The sequence below is a fragment of the Lagenorhynchus albirostris genome, chromosome 8 (assembly GCF_949774975.1).
Source record: "Lagenorhynchus albirostris chromosome 8, mLagAlb1.1, whole genome shotgun sequence".
NCBI classification, from domain to species: Eukaryota; Metazoa; Chordata; class Mammalia; order Artiodactyla; family Delphinidae; genus Lagenorhynchus; species Lagenorhynchus albirostris.
In genome coordinates, this window is record NC_083102.1 from 13,070,140 (window position 1) to 13,090,505 (window position 20,366).

Consider the following 20,366-nt stretch of genomic DNA (forward strand, 5'->3'; position numbering starts at 1 on the left):
TTACCTTGGGAGTAAGGGTCTGCTCCTGGGCTCATGGTAACTCTATCCTTACACAGACATTCTGCTTCAGAAGTCAGTAGGATGGCTTTCTATCTCTTGAATCATGGTGAATACAAGAAGGTCACTGGTGACTTTCCCCCTATGGGTAGTACACTTAAAGCTTCTCATGACTTGATGTTTACATTACTTTGTGATTAACTGCACACCATTTGGAGCTCACAGTAACTTCCACTGTTTCTCACTCCTATTTCTCCCTTCCTTAGATTTTTTCCCTTTCATATTCCCCTTTCCTTTCACATACATGTGTTTTTAATAATAAATTGGGTTTCTTTAACTAATTCCATTCTGTAATTGGGCCTCTCAAAGGTAATTTACCTCTCTTCTCTTGTTTTCATGCATATTTGGCATAAAGAATTCCTTGGAATATTGTTTATGAGCAGGACAAAAGTATTTAAAATATTTTGAATGATTTTCTTAAAAATAAAAATGATTCAAGTTTGGATGCTTCAAATGTCTAGAATGCTCCATGCCTTGTGCAGGCTCTAGAACATAGAAAGCGACCCACTGACATTTGTTGAATGAATCTGGGAAACGAAAAATAGACTAAACATTTTATTCCTGAACGATGAAGCAAAAAAAGAAAAGCTTTTAGACTTCCATTTAGACCCACTTTATTAACAGGCCAAATCCTTTAATGAAAAGGATCCAAGCATCATTCTCGTAACTTGTCTTTACCTAAATCTATTTCTATCAAATTCTGCTTGACTATTGCCACCTCGGGGTTTCAAGTCTTATTTTTATGACACGGAGACGTTCGTTATAATGGAAATAACACAAGTAGTATGGGCTTCCCGTCTTTCTCCCTCTAGGATTTCAACTTCTTCTCGAACACCATCCTCCTCTTCTAGTAAATCCTACATTACAGAACAGGTTTAGGACGGAGAAGAGAATTAATCGGAGCCATGGAAACGGAGCCATGGAAACGTGTGAGCTGGGAGGTGAGCAGAAGGGCAAGATACCCTCCCCTGACGACGGCGCCAGGGCGCTCCGAGGATCACGTCACGCACCTCAGGTGACGTCACGACCGTGACACGCGGGTGACGCCGTTGCCGCGGCGACTTCCAGTTGTCTCCGCCCCCTGCCCCCGCCCCCCGCTTAGCGTCCTTCCCCCAATCCCCTCAGGCTCAGCCGCGCCGGGGGCAGCAGGCCGGTTCCCGAGGTGGCCCAGGCGCCCTCCCGCCGCAGGCGCCGCCCGGGCCGTCCCTCCCCGCCGCCCCCCGCCCTCCGCCTCCGCCTCCCCCCGCCCTCCTCCTCCCTTCCCCCTCCCAGCCCAGCAGCGGTCGCTCGGGCCAGGCTCTCGGTTATAAGATGGCGGCGCTGAGCGGCGGCGGCGGCGCGGAGCAGGGCCAGGCTCTGTTCAACGGGGACATGGAGCCCGAGGCCGGCGCCGCGGCCTCTTCGGCTGCGGACCCGGCCATTCCCGAGGAGGTGAGTGCCGGCGCGCCCTGCACCCCTCCCGTCTCGGGGCTCGTATGGCTGGTGTTTATTTTGGGGAGAGAGGTGGCGGTGGGGGCTCTGGTGCCCTCAGCCACCTTCCCTTCTGGGCGCTGCGGGCTGGGAGACAGGCATTCCCCTTCTGTGCCTCTCCGTCATGCAGCGCCTCGCTACGTAAACACACACAATGGCCCAGGGGGTTTTCCCTGGCCCGCACTTGGGGCTTGAGGGATTCGGGCAGCGGTGGTGGAGCAGGAGGCTATCAATAGGGGGCGAGACTCAGGGTTGGTCCGAGAAGGTCACGGCTGGCTGAAGGTAGCCAGCCTCGCGTCTGCTGGATGTTTTCTTTATTTTGAGTGGGGGGCGGGGGAGGCTGGCGGCGGCATCTGGGTGGAAGATGTCGGTCAGTAGCCGGGGCCGGGACCCCAGCCCGAGTTAGCGTTGTATGTAATTATTACACGGTCACGGTGATGATGGGGCGATCATTCCCTCTCTACTCTCCCTGACTCTGCCTCTTTTCAGGCCGCTGCCCTCCCTTACACTTCTCTACTTGTTAGGGGAGATTGCTCTTCACCTGTTTTAACCAGCGGATGGTCTTTACTTTTTTAACCCTAAATGCCACTGTTTCCGTTCTTTCTCCCATCCCGGTCTCAGGCCCCCGATTCCTAATGTTTGTCAGTGTTCTGTCGCCGACCGGTAACCCCCATCCCAGTTCCATCTGCCGCCCCGCTCCTTTGCCAGTGGTCGGACCTGCCTGCCTTCTAACCTCAGCTTCTACTTAGGACCATTTTTGCATTTCTCTTATCTTAGTCCTGTTGAGGCCTTCTACTTCATTTCACCGCTCGCTAACGTTGTTATCGTCACAAATCCTTCTGAACGCTTTGGAGCTACTTACTTTCTGAATCGTGAAGCTGTCAAGATCCCGTCAGGTTTCACTTGCACTTCTATTGTGCATCCACACCTCCTTGTTTATTTCTACCCTTTTTTTAAAAAAAAAATAGGTGTGATTGATTTCTTTCCGTTGTCTTCCTTTTTGTCCCAATATTTTTCTTTTACTTTTTCGTCTTCAGTCCTTGCTTCTCTCAGCCATTATTTAGCCTCTTATCACCTTGTCAAATGACTTTATTTACACTTTGGTTTTTGTTACGTAAAATTTATTACATTTAGTGTTTGGTATTGTATTACATAAAATAATACACTTTATTGTACTTTACAAATAATGAGATAATATATGGTATAATAACTGTGCTTTACAATTATTGATTAGATAATGTGACTTGCTCCGTTGGCTTTGCTCAAAGTTCATTCCTTTCTACTACAGTACTTACATTTTGTTTCCCAATTCTCATAACGTCTCGTTCTTCAGTCAATGCACTTCTCTTTTTCCTGCTTCATCAACTTTACTTTGGAAATTCATTAGATATGGTTGCTCTATTCAGTATCAGTTTGTTCACAATAATATTTGTTTTTCATTCTCTTATACCACTTCCATCTATGCCCAAGATGTGTTCTGTACCATCATTTGATCTCATCTAAATTTCTCATGTATGCATACATATATATATCTTTTATGAATATATATATCTTTTATACCACTTTCCGCTTACTTTTCTGTTTGCATTTCTGCTCAGATCAGTTTCCTCTAATATCTGTTCATTTCCCCCAACTTCTTGGATTTTAAGTAGCACTCTTTCCTTCTTCCATTTCCTAGTTTATTCTGTTTTCCTTGTCCCCAGTTGCCATTCATTCTGCCTTGTTTCCTGGCTTTTGGTACTTACTTGCTGAAGCTTCCTCTTGTCTTCCCCACACCTCCACATTCCTTCTTATTTATAAACAGCTTTGTTCCGTTGACATGGAAATTTATTTTTAGGATACATTGTTTTTAATGGATAAATACTAGGGGTCACATCTGCTGTCTATTTTTTCCATGAATCGGATATGCCTTTGTCTTACTCTGCACAGGTGCCTCTAGGCTTGCTTTACTCTGTTGTGCAAGTGTGGTTTTATTGAATTGTATCTAGAAGAATGGGTAAATTAATGGGCATGGGTTATGAAATCGTATTTCTCTGATTATAACATTGTTTTCGTTGAGAACTTTGTTTCAGAGTTATTAGAACAGTTTGTAATGATATAGAGAAGCCTTTTGTTAAGTACAGTGTCCGCTATCTTATTTGAAAGGGCCAGATTATTTGAGCTCTACTCTCCGAAGATTCTGATTCGGTAGGTGAGAGCTAGGGCCATGAATTTCTGTTATTTGGCACACTTCCTGGGCAGTTATGTATCAGTACTTGAGAACCTCTAGGCTAGATGAATTTAAACCTCAAGTTTAAATTGGCAGTAACTGGAAAGCATATTAGTATCTCTTGAAACCATAAGGATACTCAACTAATTTTAATTACTTAGTAGTGTTTCCCACTGCCTCCTCCACCCAGGTTTTAATGGTTAATGATGAATAGTAGTTTTTCCTCCATATTTTCTTACAGGAACTTACAATAAATGTATTTGGGGGGGATAAAGGGTTAAAAATGAATCTCTTTCTAATATAGATATCAGTGTTATGGATGGCAGAATAAAGTACTCCAAGAAATAATTTTTAAGTTTGAAGTTGGTATTTGTTTATCCACTGGAAACTTAAATGTACTGTGGTCTTTTAATTGAACTGTCTTCTATGCACTTAAAGAGATATAATTGTCAAGTGCATGGAAAGAAATGAAAAAAATGTGTCTAAAGAATTACCTTGGGCTTCCCTGGTGGCACAGTGGTTGAGAGCCCGCCTGCCGATGCAGGGGACATGGGTTCGTGCCCCGGTCCGGGAAGATCCCACATGCCGTGGAGCGGCTGGGCCCCTGAGCCATGGCCGCTGAGCCTGCGCGTCCGGAGCCTGTGCTCCGCAACGGGAGAGGCCCCAGCAGTGGGAGGCCCGCGTACCGTTAAAAAAAAAAAAAAAAAAAAACAAGAATTACCTTACTTGACAGTAAAATACAGGTTTTAAAAAGTTTCTCAGAGTAAAAGCACATTTATTATTGAAAAATTAGAAAAATGTAAGTACAAAAAGTTTTAGAAACTGTAATCTTGCCACTAAGATAGAATTACTATAAACATTTTAGTGTGTATCCATATACTCCTTTTTCATGCTTGTCTAATGTATGTGGTTTTGTAATTTTTTTTTTTTTTTTTCGGTACGCGGGCCTCTCACTGTTGTGGCCTCTCCCATTGCAGAGCACAGGCTCCGGATGCGCAGGCTCAGCGGCCATGGCTCACGGGCCCAGCCGCTCCACCGCGTGCGGGATCCTCCCGGACCGGGGCACGAACCCGCGTCCCCTGCATTGGCAGGCAGACTCTTAACCACTGTGTCACCAGGGAAGCCCTCTCTTATCATTTAATAAACTCCCTTCTTTAGGCATCTGCTCACCTCTTCCTTTATTTAGAAATTTTTTCTGATATCAGTCACTTATATATGCTGACTATTAAAGGAATTGATTGTCAGTAAACGGATTAAGAAAGGAACGTTGGAACTGAGTACTTGAATCCTTGAATGTAGTAGAACCTGAAAGCAAACTTGATTTAATTGTATTTAGATAATAGGCCAGAAAAATTATATTAAGATAACAGGTTAGAGAAGTCTGATTTATCTTGATTCCCTGTCTCTGGCTTTCCTGTTTAGGAAGCTGATCAGGTCTTAACAACTGGAAACCTATGTTCTGTGAGTGGTAGGGAAGAAAGGGAGGGAGCAGGCTACATTGCTTTGTTAGCATTTTCTAAGACTTGATGCTTACCTTGTTAAAGAATGAGACAGCTCTTAAGTGTTCTTCGTGTTTCTCCAACCATAAAGCTGTTTTTCTCCTTTAGAAATGCAAAAGTGTGTTTTTTTAATTTGACATCTTGATATTAATTTAGCTGAATACTTAGTGGACATTTTGTGTCATAATCCTCTTTTATGAAATTCAGTATGTTCCTGTGCTTCCTATATTTCTGCCTCAAATTATCTTTGAAATAAGCCTTTATAGTCAGTGGCTCTTACTGGACTTTGTCTTCCTCAAAAGTTGAATTGTTTTAAGTCCTTTACTCATTCTCTTTGTCCAGTTGATCTACATTGGTTATTCTGTAAAGTCAGGATCAGCAATAGTTATACAACTTCTGAATTCAAAATAGAAGAGCCTGTTTAGGAGCTTTTCTGTTTCATAAGCAGTGCTTTCATAGTCATAGTGTTGTAGATACTTAATATAAGAACCAAAAATTTAGCTTCATTTCTTCCATTCCTTCCTTTAATATTTGGTGGAGACATTGACATGTTCTGGGAGGTAGTTTTTATTTTTCAGCTTTCTTTTGTCTACCAACCCAATTTACTGTTATGCATAATTAGCAGGGTAGTCAGAAGAAACTCTTTAATACAGCCTCCACCCTAACAGTAAGCAGTTATTTTTTTTTCCCCTCTACCCTCTGAGATTATTTTGGTTTCCATGTTTTCTCTTGGTCTTAAAAAACTGTTATTCTTGTTCCTTCCCATATCAGGACTATGCTTATAGAGGGAAAGTGATGCTCAATAACATTACATTTCTTTCTGCATCCTGGGAATGCCCTTGATAAAGAATATAAAAATTGCTCTGAACTCAATTAACTTTATATCTTCTGGAAGCTCTGTAACATCAAATGAAACATCATTTTCATTCTTGTAATGTAGCTGCAGTTATTGACAGCACTTTGGGAACAAATGTACTGTAGGGCGGTGGTTTTCCAATTACTATAGAGCTCTAGCACCGTTTTTAAAAAACAACATTAGCACTGTAAGAAATACAGATTTTGAGTTGCTCTAATACCTATATACATGAAGCAGTTTTTGTCTGTTTTGTACATTTTTTTAATCCTCATCTGGCACGTACATACTCAGTTAGTGAAAGAGTTAATGTGTACAAAACAGAGAATATAGCCAATATTTTATAGTAACTTTATTTATTTATTTTAATTTTTTTATTTGTGGCTGTGTTGGGTCTTCATTGCTGCACGCGGGGTCTCTCTAGGTGCGGTGAGCGGGGGCTACTCTTCGTTGCAGTGTGCGGGCTTCTCATTGTGGTGGCTTCTCTTGTTGCGGAGCATGGGCTCGAGGCACACGGGTTTCAGTAGTTGTGTCTTGTGGGCTCTGCAGCACAGGCTCAGTAGTTGTGGAGCACGGGCTTAGTTGCTCCGCGGCATGTGGGATCTTCCCGGACCAGGGCTCAAACCCGTGTGCCCTGCATAGGCAGGCGGATTCTTAACCACTGTGCCACCAGGGAAGCCCTATAGTAACTTTAAATGGAGTATAATCTGTAAAATTTTTCCATCACTATGTTGTACACCTGAAACTAATATAATATTGTAAATCAACTATACCTTAGTTAAAAAAATTTTTTTTAAATAGTGAATGAAACCCTATTAGATATGGTGCACTCTGATTTTTCTATACCATTCAGTTCTCTTTTTTAAAAGCTGCTCATAAAATCAATTTATTAAATTGACAACCACCTAGTTGCAGCACACAGTTGGAAAAACACTGTTTTGAGGCTATCAAGGACTTTCTTCAGATGTTACCTCAAGGCTCTATTTAGTCCCACTACACCTTAACTATTGAAGTTCTTCATTTATCTGCATTACTTGTTGGTTTCCTTGAAAAAAAAAAAAAAAGCTTAATGGCTGTAAAAATGTTAGAGCTACTGTGTATGGAAGGGAGATCTGTGCTGACATGAATCTTCCTAAGTGTAATAATCTGTGTAGAAAATTTCAACAACTTGTGTTTAAGGCAGTGGTCAGCGGACTTGCGTAAATGGTCAAGTGGTAAATATTTTAGTTATTGTGGGTCTAACTGCTCTGTCTCTGTCACAAGGACTGAACAGACTGAAAAATGGTATTGCAGCGTAAAAGCAGCTAATAGACAATATGTAAATGAATAAGTGTGACTGTGTTCCAATAAAACTTATTTATGGACACTGAAATTTGAATGTGTCATGAAATATTCTTTTTTTTTTTCATTTAAAGATGTAAAAACCATTCTTAGTTTGTGAGCTGTACAAAAAACAGGTGGTGGGCCAGATTTAGTTCATGGGCCAAAGTTTTCAGACTCCTGGTCTAGGGGAGACTAAGTATATCATATTTGAGGTTCTGAAATTAAGGTGTGGGTTAGAGTTCTATAGAAAGTTCATAACTGCTTTTTAAAAATCGGGTTTATTGGGATATAATTTACACATACTATAATGTACCATTTTAAACACACAGTTTGATGAGTTTTGACAAATGTATATACTCATGTAACTACTGCCACAGTCAAGAGATAGAACTTTTGATGGAAAAGTTCCCCAGTTCCTCTTTGCATTCATTTTCCTCCCCACCCCACCTCCAGCCCCTGGCAAACACTGGTCTGATCTCTAGCTTTGCCTTTCCTAGAAAGTCATATACATGAAAACATACAGGATGTGGTCTTATGTATTTGGCTTCTTTCATTTAGTTTGATATTTTTGAGATTCACCCATGTTGTTGCTTGTATCAGTAATTAGTTTGTTTATTGCTTAGTAGTATCGTGTGGATGTAGCATGACTTATTTCTACATTTACCAGTTGATGAGTAGTAGGGTTCTTTCTAGTTTTCAACAGTTATTAAGGTTGCTATAAATGTTTGGGTTCGGGTTTTGTGTAGACACTCATTTTTATTTCTCTTGAGTAAGGACCTAGAGCTTGGACTAATGGGTCGTATGGTAAGTATATATTGATATTTAACTTTATAAGAAAGTGCTAAACTTTTCTAAAGCAATAGAAACCATTTTGCGTTGCCACCCACAATGAATGAGAGTTCCAAACTCTACCCTTGTCATGTCAGTCTTGTTAGTTTTAGCCATTCTAGTATGTATGCAGTATTGTGGTTTTAATTTGTATTTTCCTAATGACTAATGATGTTGGACATCTGTATATATGCTTATTTACTACCCATGTATTTTCTTTGGTGCAGTACCCATTCACATCTTTTTATTCTGTATTTACCTTCTTATTATGGAGTTGTAAGAGTACTATATACATATTCTAGATACAAGTTCTTTGTATCAGATATGTGTTTTGCACATGCCTCCCAGTCTATGGCTTGTCTTTTCATTTTCCTAAGTGTCCTTTAAAGAGTAGAAGTTTTATTTTTGATGAAATCCAATTTATCAATTTTTTCTTTTAGAGTTCATGCTTTTTGTGTCCTACCCAGTATAATAACTTTGCCTAACTTAAGGTCATAAAATTTTCTCCCATGTTGTCTTCTAGAAGTTTTACAGTTTTAGCTTTTACATTTAGGTCTATCATCCATTTGGAGTTATTTTTTATATGTATTGTGAGGTAAGGGTTAAGGTTTGTTCATTCCTTTTCATATGGATGTCCAGTTTCACCTTTTTTGAAGAGACTAACCTTTTTCTGTTGAATTACCTTGTCACTTTTATTGAAATCAGTTGATTATGTTTGTGAGTTTTATACTGTTTTATTGACATATATGTCTTTGGTACCACAATGTCTTGATTGCTTTACAGTTCAGTCTTTTTTTTTTTAATATTTATTTATTTGGTTGCGCTGCATCTTAGTTGTGGCTCACTGGCTCCTTAGTTGCGGCACGTGGGGTCCTTAGTGGTGGCATGAGAACTCTTAGTTGCAGCATGCATGTGGGATCTAGTTCCCTGACCAGGGATTGAACCCGGGACCCCTGCATTGGAGCTCGGAGTCTTATCCCTTGTGCCACCAGGGAAGTCCCTATAGTTCAGTCTTAAAATTAGGTAGATCCAGTTCATAGGATTTTTAGAACTTTAAAATTTGATTTTTAAAATTTTTTGTGCTATTGTCTTTTGAAAGGACAGGGTACATAATTTGCTTCCAGTTCTTAAAGGTGCCTTCTACTCAAAAAAAGCTTAAGACTCACTGTGGTATATAGTTAACACACCCCTATCTTGAATCATTTGGTGGAGAGATTGTGAAAAGTGACAGGTAAAGAAACATATTTCATCCAAAATTAATTTTTTTGTAAGAAATGAAGGCGATATCCTAATAGGTGGCACCAAAAAGTCAATGTCTTTTTTTCCCACCGTATTTCAAAAATGTTAACTGTAATCAAGATACATTTAGGTGAAAGTGAATACGCTAAGATGTTTATTCACCAAAAAAGTCATGGAAAATGTCAATCAGGTGGTGGGGGATACTAGTTTATAATACTAGCTGTGTCATTTTCCATCTTCAGCGTGAGTTTTTCCATTTGAAACCTATGTCATGTTCTGTGATGTTCCAGAATTAGCACCTTTATTACACTTAGAGGCATCATTAAATTGTTGTTACTAAGGATAAGCATATGATGGTTGTTGGTCATATTTCTGCCTTTTTCATTTGGACCCATAGGACCCTTTACCTTGTTTTAAATTACAATGGTGGTAGCTTTTCACTGCTTAGCCTGGAGGGCTTCCCTACCATATAAAATGATATTTCTAGTTATGATTTTTGCTTAATAATTATGAACATGTTTCCTGATTTTTTTGTTTTTTAAGTTTCATTATGAAGGAAGGAAGACTTAAGTCTTAAAAATGAGCGTAAGTCTTGAATATCTGACAAGTACAGGGTCATGTGACAATTGGGAAGGTAGACACTGTTCAGGCTTTCATTCATGTTGTAAGTAGTAGTAGTCTAATTGTATTTGGCTACCTTGCAAATTTGGAAATGGCACTTACAGGGAGAGAGAACCATAACATTTTGGAGACTATTTTCAACTGTTGTTCCAAAATTAGTGTGTTTAAAAAAAAGTATGCATCTCCTTATTGTAAAAGATGCCTTGTGTTTAAATTAAGAAATACTCTACTCTTGTTTTACGTTTTTTCTTTCACTAAATATATAACCTTTAAGTTAATAACACCAGAAAAATTTGACTTTTTATTTCCAGAACAGCTTAAATTAAATAAAATTTTAGGATGCTTTGAATTAGTCACTTCCCTTAAATAGGTATTTTGAAACAGTTTAAAATACTGCTTGGGGTTGTTCCTCCATTGACCTAGGATTTTTAAACTGTATTTGCTACATTACAGAACTTATTTTGCAAAGTAAATTTCTTTTTTTTTTTTTTAATTAATTAGTTTATTTTTGGCAGCACTGGGTCTTGGTTGCTGCGCGCAGGCTTTCTCTAGTTGCAGCGAGCAGGGGCTACACTTCGTTGCAGTGCATGGGCTTCTCATTGAGGTGGCTTCTTCTTTTATTGTGGAGCACGGGCTCTAGGCATGCGGGCTTCAGTAGTTGTGGCTTGCGGGCTCTAGAGCGCAGGCTCCTAGTTGTGGCGCATGGGCTTAGTTGCTCCGCTGAATGTAGCATCTTCCCAGACCAGGGCTCGAACCTGTGTCCTCTGCATTGGCAGGCAGATTCTTAATCACTGCGCCACCAGGGAAGCCTGCAAAGTAAATTTCTGTTTGAGTTTATAGATGTGCTCTATTAAAGAGGATTACTAGGGGCTTCCCTGGTGGCGCAGTGGTTGAGAGTCCGCCTGCCGATGCAGGAGACACGGGTTCATGCCCCGGTCTGGGAAGATCCCACATGCCGCAGAGCGGCTGGGCCCGTGAGCCATGGCCGCTGAGCCTGCGCGTCCGGAGCCTGTGCTCTGCAACGGGAGAGGCCACAACAGTGAGAGGCCCGCATACCACAAAAAAAAAAAAAGAGGATTACTAGGCCCAGCAGTAACATTGTAAATAGTTATTAGAACCCCTGTTTTTTGTTTGTTCATTTTGTTTTGTCACCTTGGATCTAATCCCATTTCGTCTGTTTTAAAGTTTATACTCTCTACTTAGAAATCTGTCTGTAGCATAGAGGGAAAAGCCCACAACAGTTACTAATTTGAGAGTTTTATTTTTAAAGTGTTCTTATTAGCATAATTTCTGGTAATGTTGTATGAAGGTAATTTAATTCCCATTTATTATGTTTAAAAAATCCTACCTTTTCTATGAATCCCAAACAATTATTGCCTTTGTAACTTTTTTTACTATAAAAAGTTAAAGAACTATTGTGAATTATTCCTAAATAACTCAGAATTCATTTTTTACACATTATATTACTATATTTCCATGGGTATAGTGTCAGAGACCTTCAGATAGGAAAGACATTGTGATTCAGTATAGTCCTTACATTCCTGTTTTACAGCCACTGAAAATGTTTATTGCATCTTAGTTTTTACATGCTTTCTTCTAAGATTTGAAATATTCTACCCATATATTCTTCCTGCACATGTCTTCTCATGTTAATAATAAATTACACAATCTTAAGTCTCATTATACATAAGAATTTAGTTCAGTGTAACTTCTGGTAACTCTATTGCAGATGATTTTCTACTACTGAGTTTGGCACGTAATTTAAGTTTCTACATGAATTTATGAATCAAACTTTTGGTTATTGGTTATCATGGATGGCTATTTGAGAGAAAAGTTTAGTCATAAAGTCATAACTATTCTATGTCATAGCCATTCATATGCTGCTTGCTTTTCACTGGCAACTCTTGATCCTTCTCCTCCTGATGCTACGTTAAGTAAGATAAAGACTAAGAATTTATCACTCTAGTTAAGGTATTGGTGGTATTGATGATTTACACAAGGAGATGCTGAGAGAGATATTCTGATTGAGTGATACTAAGAGAAGAGGAGGGGAAATGAAGATAGTGAAGACTTTTCCTGTAAAGGGAAAAGAGAAATGGAGCCATAGGTAGTGAAGGAGATGGGGTCAAGGAATTTTTTTTTGATGAAAAAAATAAGGGCCTTTATTGTAAGAATGAACCATTAGGGAGTAAAAATGTGATTTCAGGAGAGAGAGAAGAATTGCTGGAGCAATGTCTGAAGAGGCAAAAGAGAGAGGGATTTGGTGTACAAGTGGAAGGGTTGGCTCTCAGTAGGAGCATAGACACTTTACCTTTGATAATAAGTGGTAAGGCAGAATATGTGGAATAGTGATGCTGATAGGTAGATAGATGTAATGCTGCGAATCTGTACATGTTCTCTTCCAGTTGCTTCATTTTTTTTTTTGGTGAAGTAAGACTCAAGGTTATCAGTGAAGAGTAAGTCTTGGGGATATGGTGTTGTAAGGAGGAAGATGAAGGTGTTAAAAGTTGTTAGGGAGCATGTGAGAGTGAATGGACTAGGAACAAATAGTGAAATTGATAGGCAATATTAGGTTATATTACTTAATATTTTACTTGCTGATGTCCAGACAGCATTGTGGGCCTCCTAACTTGTCCTCAGGTCAAAGTTCATTGTAACTTGCCAAAGCAATTTAATAATTGATATGAGTCATTCTCATTTTGACTCACAAACATAGAAGCATTGGGAAATAGAACATGAATTATTACTTCTTCATGAAGTATCTGCCATTATCCTGCTATGAATGTAAGCTAAATTTGGAGAGGTCTGGTTGCTAATTTTCTTTTTAAAAATAATTCTTTCTTTCTTGAAATTTTTTTGAATATTTATTGTTTTGTCTATATAGAATAGCATCCCCACCATTGTAGTCTAATTTTTATACTGTATAGTGAAGCAATTGCTATCCTGTTATTTTCTTTTAAAAACTCTCCAAATTTGACCTGTCTTTGCTCATGCTTTTCCTGCTGCCTGAAATATAGATTCCTTCCCCGTACCCATCCCCCAAACCTTTCAGACTTAGTTCACTTATTGTAGGAAGCCTTCCTTAACCTCTTTCCAAGGCCCAGTTAGGTGCTTCTACTTTGTGCTTTTATAGCATCCTGAGGTATACCTATATCATTTTACTTTCATTGTATTATAGGTTTTTTGTTGGTATCTGTCTACTCCCTCTAGACCAGCACTGTTCAGTCAAAATATCTGCCATGATGGAAATGTTCCCTGCTGTCCAGTATGTCCACATGTGGCTATTGTATACTTAAAATGTGTATAGTAGGACTGAGGAACTGGCTTTTAAATTTTATTTGATTTAAATTAATTTAAATTTAGTCACACTTAGCTAGTGGCTACCTTGATCAGTACAGTTCTAGACCTTTTAAAACTCAAGGCTTACTTATTTACAAAACAGAAGCAGAGTCACAGACATAGAAAACAAACTTATGGTCACCAAAGGGGAAAAGAGAGGGGGAGGGAGGGATAAATTAGGAGTTTGGGATTAACAGATACACACTACTGTATATAAAATAGATAAACAACAAGGACCTACTGTATAGCACAGGGAGCTATATTCAGTATCTTGTAATAACCTATAATGGAAAAGAATCTGGAAAAGAATATATATATATTATGTGTATGTATACACATACACATATAGCTGAATCACTTTGCTGTATACTCGAAACTAATACATTGTAAATCAGCTATACTTCAGTAAAATAGATAAGTAGTCAAGGCTCGTGTGGCTTTCATATTTATTCTCTCATTGCTTCTTACCAACAGTACTTAATCCTACTTAAATGATTGCATTCTTTTTCAGTGCTCTTAGTCCACATAGTTCTCACTTACCTGGAATGTGACAGTTTTCTTCTCTAGACTTTTGTTCTTAACCACAGCTTTCCAGTTTGTTTTCAGAATTATTTTGAAGCCCTAAGTTCTTCAGTCCTGTAAAACTAGGTTGTTTTTGGTTTTGTTTTCCTCTTTAGAAATGAACACCTGGGTGCTGTAAGGTTACCTCAAAGACTTTCTCAGGGGTGGGGAGTGTGGCAAGGAAGAGCTCAGTGAAAGGTTTGGGGGGTTAGGGAGGCAGTTTCTGCTGCAGCCAAAGTAGTTACACTTCGTAAGTTAATGTATTGGAATTGTGCTTAAGATTTCTCTTGGAGGGAAAAGAAGACTTCTAAAAGGTAAGAACACTCTTAACTGAGTGTGCGGGCATGCACGTGGCATTATGTGATTAAGTGTCAGAGTGGGTGATGGAGAACAATAAATGCAGGAGGAGTTCAGACATGGAAGGTTATTATAGGCTAATAAGGTCTTGATGGAAGTTAGTGTTTAACCTAGGCAGGTAGAAGGAAGGAAAACGGATGTAATAGGCAGTGGGAGTAGAATTTGAAAAAAATTAGAGATGGAAATACATAAGGTAGTTTTGTTGAAGGAACAGAACAATCTGAGTATAGTTGGGTGAATTGTATAAAATAAAATTTGGCTAAATTTGATGGCACTGGATTGTGGAAAATAGTGATAGACTGAAAAAAATTTTAACTTTATTTTGTATGCCGTGGGATGAAAGTGGAGATTTAAAATAAAAAATGATAAAAGCAGTGTTTGAGGATGATTGAGTTGGTAAGTGTTTGTAGGGTAGATTCAAGATGGGAAGAGGTCAAACAAAAAATGTTTACAGAAAGACTTGGTAGTCAGATGTTATACTAGGCCGCTGTTGGGGGTTGGGTTCTTTGAAAGCAGATACTGAGACATTTTTTGCAGTGCAAGATGTTTATTCGGAATCAATACATGTGAGAGGAAGAGGCACGGTGCAGGATTGAGCAGACAACAAAGTTGTATTGTGACGCAGGCTTCACAAAACCTTTGCCTATCAGCGTGGAGCTCTGGAGTGAGAGATTGCCTGTCAGTCCCACATTGAGCAGAATGGCTGGGCCTTTATACCTCTCTTTGTTTGGTCACTAGATGTGGGCTGCAGTTGAGGTGGACCTTGAAGGAGGTGACATTTGGAGGCTGTCTGCTGACTGTACTCACAGCTGGGCAGCAATTCCTTCCATGAAGGGAGAGCTTGGTGGTACATCTCTGTGTTTTCTATAGCCAGAGGGTTTGCATGTGGGCAGTTCTTCCCCAGAGGAAAGGTTTTAAATACTTGGAGGTGTTTTGGTTTTTACAAAGTTGGGGGAAAAGGGTACTTACTAGCATTTAATGAGCAAGGACCAGGGAAGTCAGCCATCCCACAGTGTTCCAGACAGTCTGCACATTTAAAAATTGTTCAAATAAGCACATGACTTAGAATGAGTTGCTGGACTTTGATGTAGGGAAAAAAGTGATCGTAATGATGTGAGCTTAGAAACTAACTTTGTTTTATGTATGAGGCATTATTATTTTTTTGTTTTTTTGCGGCATTATTTTCATAGAGTACACCAGAAGCTTCAGGAATTCAGTTGTCACGTAAATTGGAGGAATATTAAAGTTTTCAATCAGAACTTTATCAAGAGTTCTTTACCACTTCAGAAAATCACATAATTGATGGCAGTGCCACTCGTACAGTAATTGATGACTCAAACACTCTTTCCCTCAGTCTACAGTTGTAACCACCACAGTCACAGTGATTCTGTGTATAGATGCAAGCACCTGATGCCCTCATTATGTTGTTTATTATAGTAATTGCTTTCACATTTTGAAGTAAATATTATTTATTATAAATTAATTTCTTTCATAGGATTGAAAGTACAATTAGGGAATTATATTGACTTTTAAAGTTGTGTTTATGTACGTTATCACTGAATTTCAAGAAGTATTACAAAATGGTTGTCATAAAAGGGGGAAATTGAATTGTTTTCAGTAATGGTGGATTGGGTTATTTGGACAAACTCTTTTGATGAAAACAACTAAAAATCTTGGAAAAATTATTTTTAAAAATCTTAAAGAATGAAGAGCTGAAAAGTTGGTGGAGAGTTCCCAGGCCAAATTATAGAAAAAAAGCAGAAACCCAAAGAAATAAGTAGATGATGAAGTAGCTTTTGCCCTAGGGGCAGTTGCCAGTCTGTTTGAATTTGGGCTTTAGTTTTGGTGGACTTCATGGGGGTGAAGAGGACAGAATTCAAGGCCTACAGTTCATCCAGAATGAGAGTCAAAAAGAGAACAACTCCATTTGAAGATGGTACCCAAGAACTTCATCATTAGGTTAAGGGTGAAAGAGAACTGTCTACCAATTACAATATCTAGGGGATTGTAGGGTTGATTGGAGCAGGGCAAGAAAAAGGAAATTAATTAAACTCTTCAAGTTGTGGCCATAGTTTTAACCCTCACACTGATTGGCAGTTAGATTTGTCCTGCCTGGGTGATCCAGGGACCCTTTTTTTTTTTTTTTTTTTTTTTGCGGTACACGGGCCTCTCACTGTTGTGGCCTCTCCCGTTGTGGAGCACAGGCTCCGGACGCGCAGGCTCAGCGGCCATGGCTCACGGGGCCAGCTGCTCCGCGGCATGTGGGGTCTTCCCGGACCGGGGCACGAACCCGCGTCGCCTGCATCGGCAGGCGGACTCTCAACCACTGCGCCACCAGGGAAGCCCCAGGGACCCTTTTATTATGGTTCCTGTTTCCGACTGGTAGTACTCCCAAGGTCTGGCAAAAGGAAAGGCAAATCATCTGTAGAGAAAGTCCCCTTCATTCTGAGGGAATTGCCACCAGTAATTTTTCAGGGACAAAGAACAGTACATTGTCACAAGTAACCAAGCATAGTTTAAAAAAAAAAAAAAGAAACCAAAATTATATGAAATATGATGTAGAATTCAAGTAATATAGTTAATATTTGTGTAGTTTTAAAATTGAAATATAATTGATACATAATTGTGGTTTTTCTTTATGTGCATATACCTCGAGGTAAGTTTTTTATTTTTTAAATTTTTCATAAATTTATTTATTTATTTATTTATGGCTGCATTGGGTCTTCGTTGCTGTGCACGGGGCTTTCTCTAGTTGCGGCGAGTGGGATCTACTCTTCGTTGCGCTGTGTGGGTTTCTCATTGTGTGGCTTCTCTTGTTAGAGAGCACAGGCTCTAGGCGCCTGGGCTTCAGTAGTTGTTGCACGTGGGCTCAGTAGTTGTGGCTCACAGGCTCCAGAGTGGAGGCTCAGTAGTTGTGGCACACGGGCTTAGTTGCTCTGTGGCATGTGGGATCTTCCTGGACCAGGGCTTGAACCCATGTCGCCTGCATTGGCAGGCAGATTCTTAACCACTGCGCCACCAGGGAAGTCCCTCGAGGTAATTTTTTTAAAAAGAAAAATATAGTAACATGCATGGAAATAGCACTGTGAATAAGAACTAGAGAGCATAAATGGATCCACAAAATTCTCAGATATCGCAAATTTCGGAGTTAAAACAGTTGCTTTTTGTTATGTTTAAAGAATTAAAGACATATTTGAAGACAAGCAGGGAATGAGAGATAAAAACCAAATAGAAATTTCAGAAATGAAACTATGCCAAATATACCTAAGGGGAAAATTTAACAAATTATGCCTAGCTGAAGAAAGAATTAGTTACCTGGAAGGTAAGGCAGAAGAAACTTTCCAGAATGCGCCACTGAGAGTCAAAGATATGGAAAATATTGGAGATGTTGAGTGGCGTGCAAGACAGAGTGAGATCTAACATAATTAAATCAGAGCTCCAGAAAGTGAAGAAAGAGATTGATACCGAGGTAATATTTGTAAAGGTATTTCTGGCTGAAAAATTTCTAGTTTTGATGAGAAACCAGTTGATAGATTTAAGAAGCTCAGTGAATTTCTAACAATATAAATAAAAAACAGTCTGCACTCAGACAGATCACATAGTGAAACGGCATAAACCCAAATACAAAGAGAAAAACCTTAGAAGCAGCCAGAGGAAGAATTTCTTTCAAAGGAGCAGCCGTGGACTGACAGCTGACTTCTCAACAGAAAATCATATATATTCTCAAAATAACTGCCAGTTTATACTTATAAATTCTATACTTAAAAAAAAATACCCCTCAAGGATGGGGGCAAAATAAACATCTAGTTGAACAAAATCCATCAGCCCTTTGTAAAGAAAATTGAAGGCAATTTAGTTTTCTACTTCAGGCAGAAGGATTCCAAATAAAGGTTGAGGTATAAGATGGAATGAAGAGTAAAGAGAGTGACAAATATGTGGATGAATTGAATTAAACATGGTATAAAATATTAGTAAGGCCTTAATTAAAATATGACAAATGAAGGCTGTGTTCTGAGATCTTCTGTTTTCTGGGAGAAAGACAGTGTATTAATTGACTTGACTGATAATTGCATGTGTTAATTTCTAGGCTAAATATAAGTCTAAAACCTAGACTTATAACTTCTAGGAGAGGAGAAACATGGAATAAAAAAAAATTTATCCCAAAGAATGCAAGAAAGGTAACAAAGAGCACATAGGACAAATAGCACAAAGTAAGATGGGTAGATTTAAATCTGAACATAGCACCAGTTACATTAAGTACTAAATGAATTAAATGCTTCACTTAAAAGCCGAAGATTGTTAGACCAAATTAAAAAAAGAATTAGTTATGTGGGGTTTATCTGGGACCTAAGTAAAAGTTGTAGTAAGATCATGCATATCTTAACAAAGTGACTATGGTATGGTTATATTAATATCAGGCAAAGTAGACATTATGGCAGAAGGCATTATTGGCAATCAGGAGAGTCCCATCAAAATGTAAAGTGAGCGATTCACTAGGAAGATTTAATAATCTTAATCATATAGGATAGCCTGAAATATAGCTTCAGAATACATATAGCAAAAATTAACAAAACTACAAGAAGTAGACAGATTTATAGTCTTAATGGGATGTTTTTAAACATTTCTCTCATTACTTGATACAAGAAGCAGACAGGTTAGGTAGGATTTAAAATATTCGAACAACGCAATGAACAAACTTAACCCAGCTGATGTATAGAACCTATTGCACCCAGTGGTAGAAGACTACACATCATTTTCAGGTACATATGGATATTTGGGGGAAAAATTGTATACTAGGTCTAAAACAAGTTTCAACAAATTTCAAAAGATTGAAATAAAAAGAGCATCTTTTCTTTCCATAATGCATTTTTATTAAAAATTGTCAGTAGGGTAATTTTAAAAGCGTCATGTGTTTATAAATTGTGTAACTACTCTGAATTAATCCATGCATCAAGGAAGAAATCACAATGGAAATTAGAAAGTACCTTGAACTGGATGAATACAAAATTTTGATGGCAAGTTGTGGAATTTGATCAATCTCAGATCATTAAAAACGGGATAATCAGACGTTATGTCCCTCACATGTAAAGGATCTTGACAAAAAAAAAAGTAGGAAATACCCAGCACCAAGCTATGAAAGATTCTTGATTGGAAAAAAAAAGATTGAATCTCATCAAATCTTTAAATCAAACCTCTGGATCTTACTGGCTTATGGGAAATACAGGAACAAGGTAAGTGATCCATGAGAAAGCAATCAACCAAATCCAGAAAGTGGGACTTTCTACAGTATACATGATGTTTTTTCCTAACAAATCAATGTCGTAGTAAAGGAAAGAAGGACAGGGAAAAGGAAAAGGAAAGGATAGATAGGTGTACTATTAGAATAAAAGTTTTGATAAATATAACAGTCACTCCCCCCAATGGAAACAAAATTAAAAAGTTATAGAATGCAGCTAAATAATGCATGGAGAGAAATTCAGAGTCTTAAATGTGTACAACTACGAAATAAGAAATCTCATTAATTGTCAACTTCAATATCCATTTATCACAGGAATTTAATTTTGACAAACACCTGGAAAATAAAGGAGGAAACCAATAATGCAGAGGAGAATCATACAATAGAGAACGTTATCAAAGCCAGAATTGATTCTTTAAAAAGAGGAATGGATAAATCTCGAATGAATAGTGATCAAGAAAAAAAGTCATAGAATAACCAAGAGCAAGGAGCAAAAAAGAAGGGGGCTCGGGAGGAACATCATTACATACTCTAAAGACATTTTAAAAGATCATAAGACAGAATTATGAATGGCTTTAAGCCAACTAATTAGAAAACTTAACAGAAATGGACAAATTCTTAGAAAAATAACACCAAAGCTGACTCTTAGAATATTCAGAAAACTTGAAAGTAGTATCACAGCTTAAAACCAGTAGTCAAGGGAGTCCAGTGGTTGGGACTTCGTCTTCCAGTGCAGGGGATGCAGGTTCAGTCCGTGGTCAGGGAGCTAAGATC

General features: G+C 38.7%; 1 protein-coding gene across 1 annotated transcript in view; it reads left to right on the forward strand.

The window, feature by feature from the left end:
* The first annotated feature begins 1,360 nt into the window (after window positions 1–1,360).
* BRAF (B-Raf proto-oncogene, serine/threonine kinase) overlaps window positions 1,361–20,366 on the forward strand; it is a 156,021-nt gene continuing 137,015 nt past the window's right edge. The window contains exon 1 of the mRNA XM_060156529.1: window positions 1,361–1,488. Coding sequence (XP_060012512.1) covers window positions 1,369–1,488 — 120 coding nt within the window. The 5' untranslated portion in view covers window positions 1,361–1,368. The remainder of the gene's footprint in view (window positions 1,489–20,366) is intronic.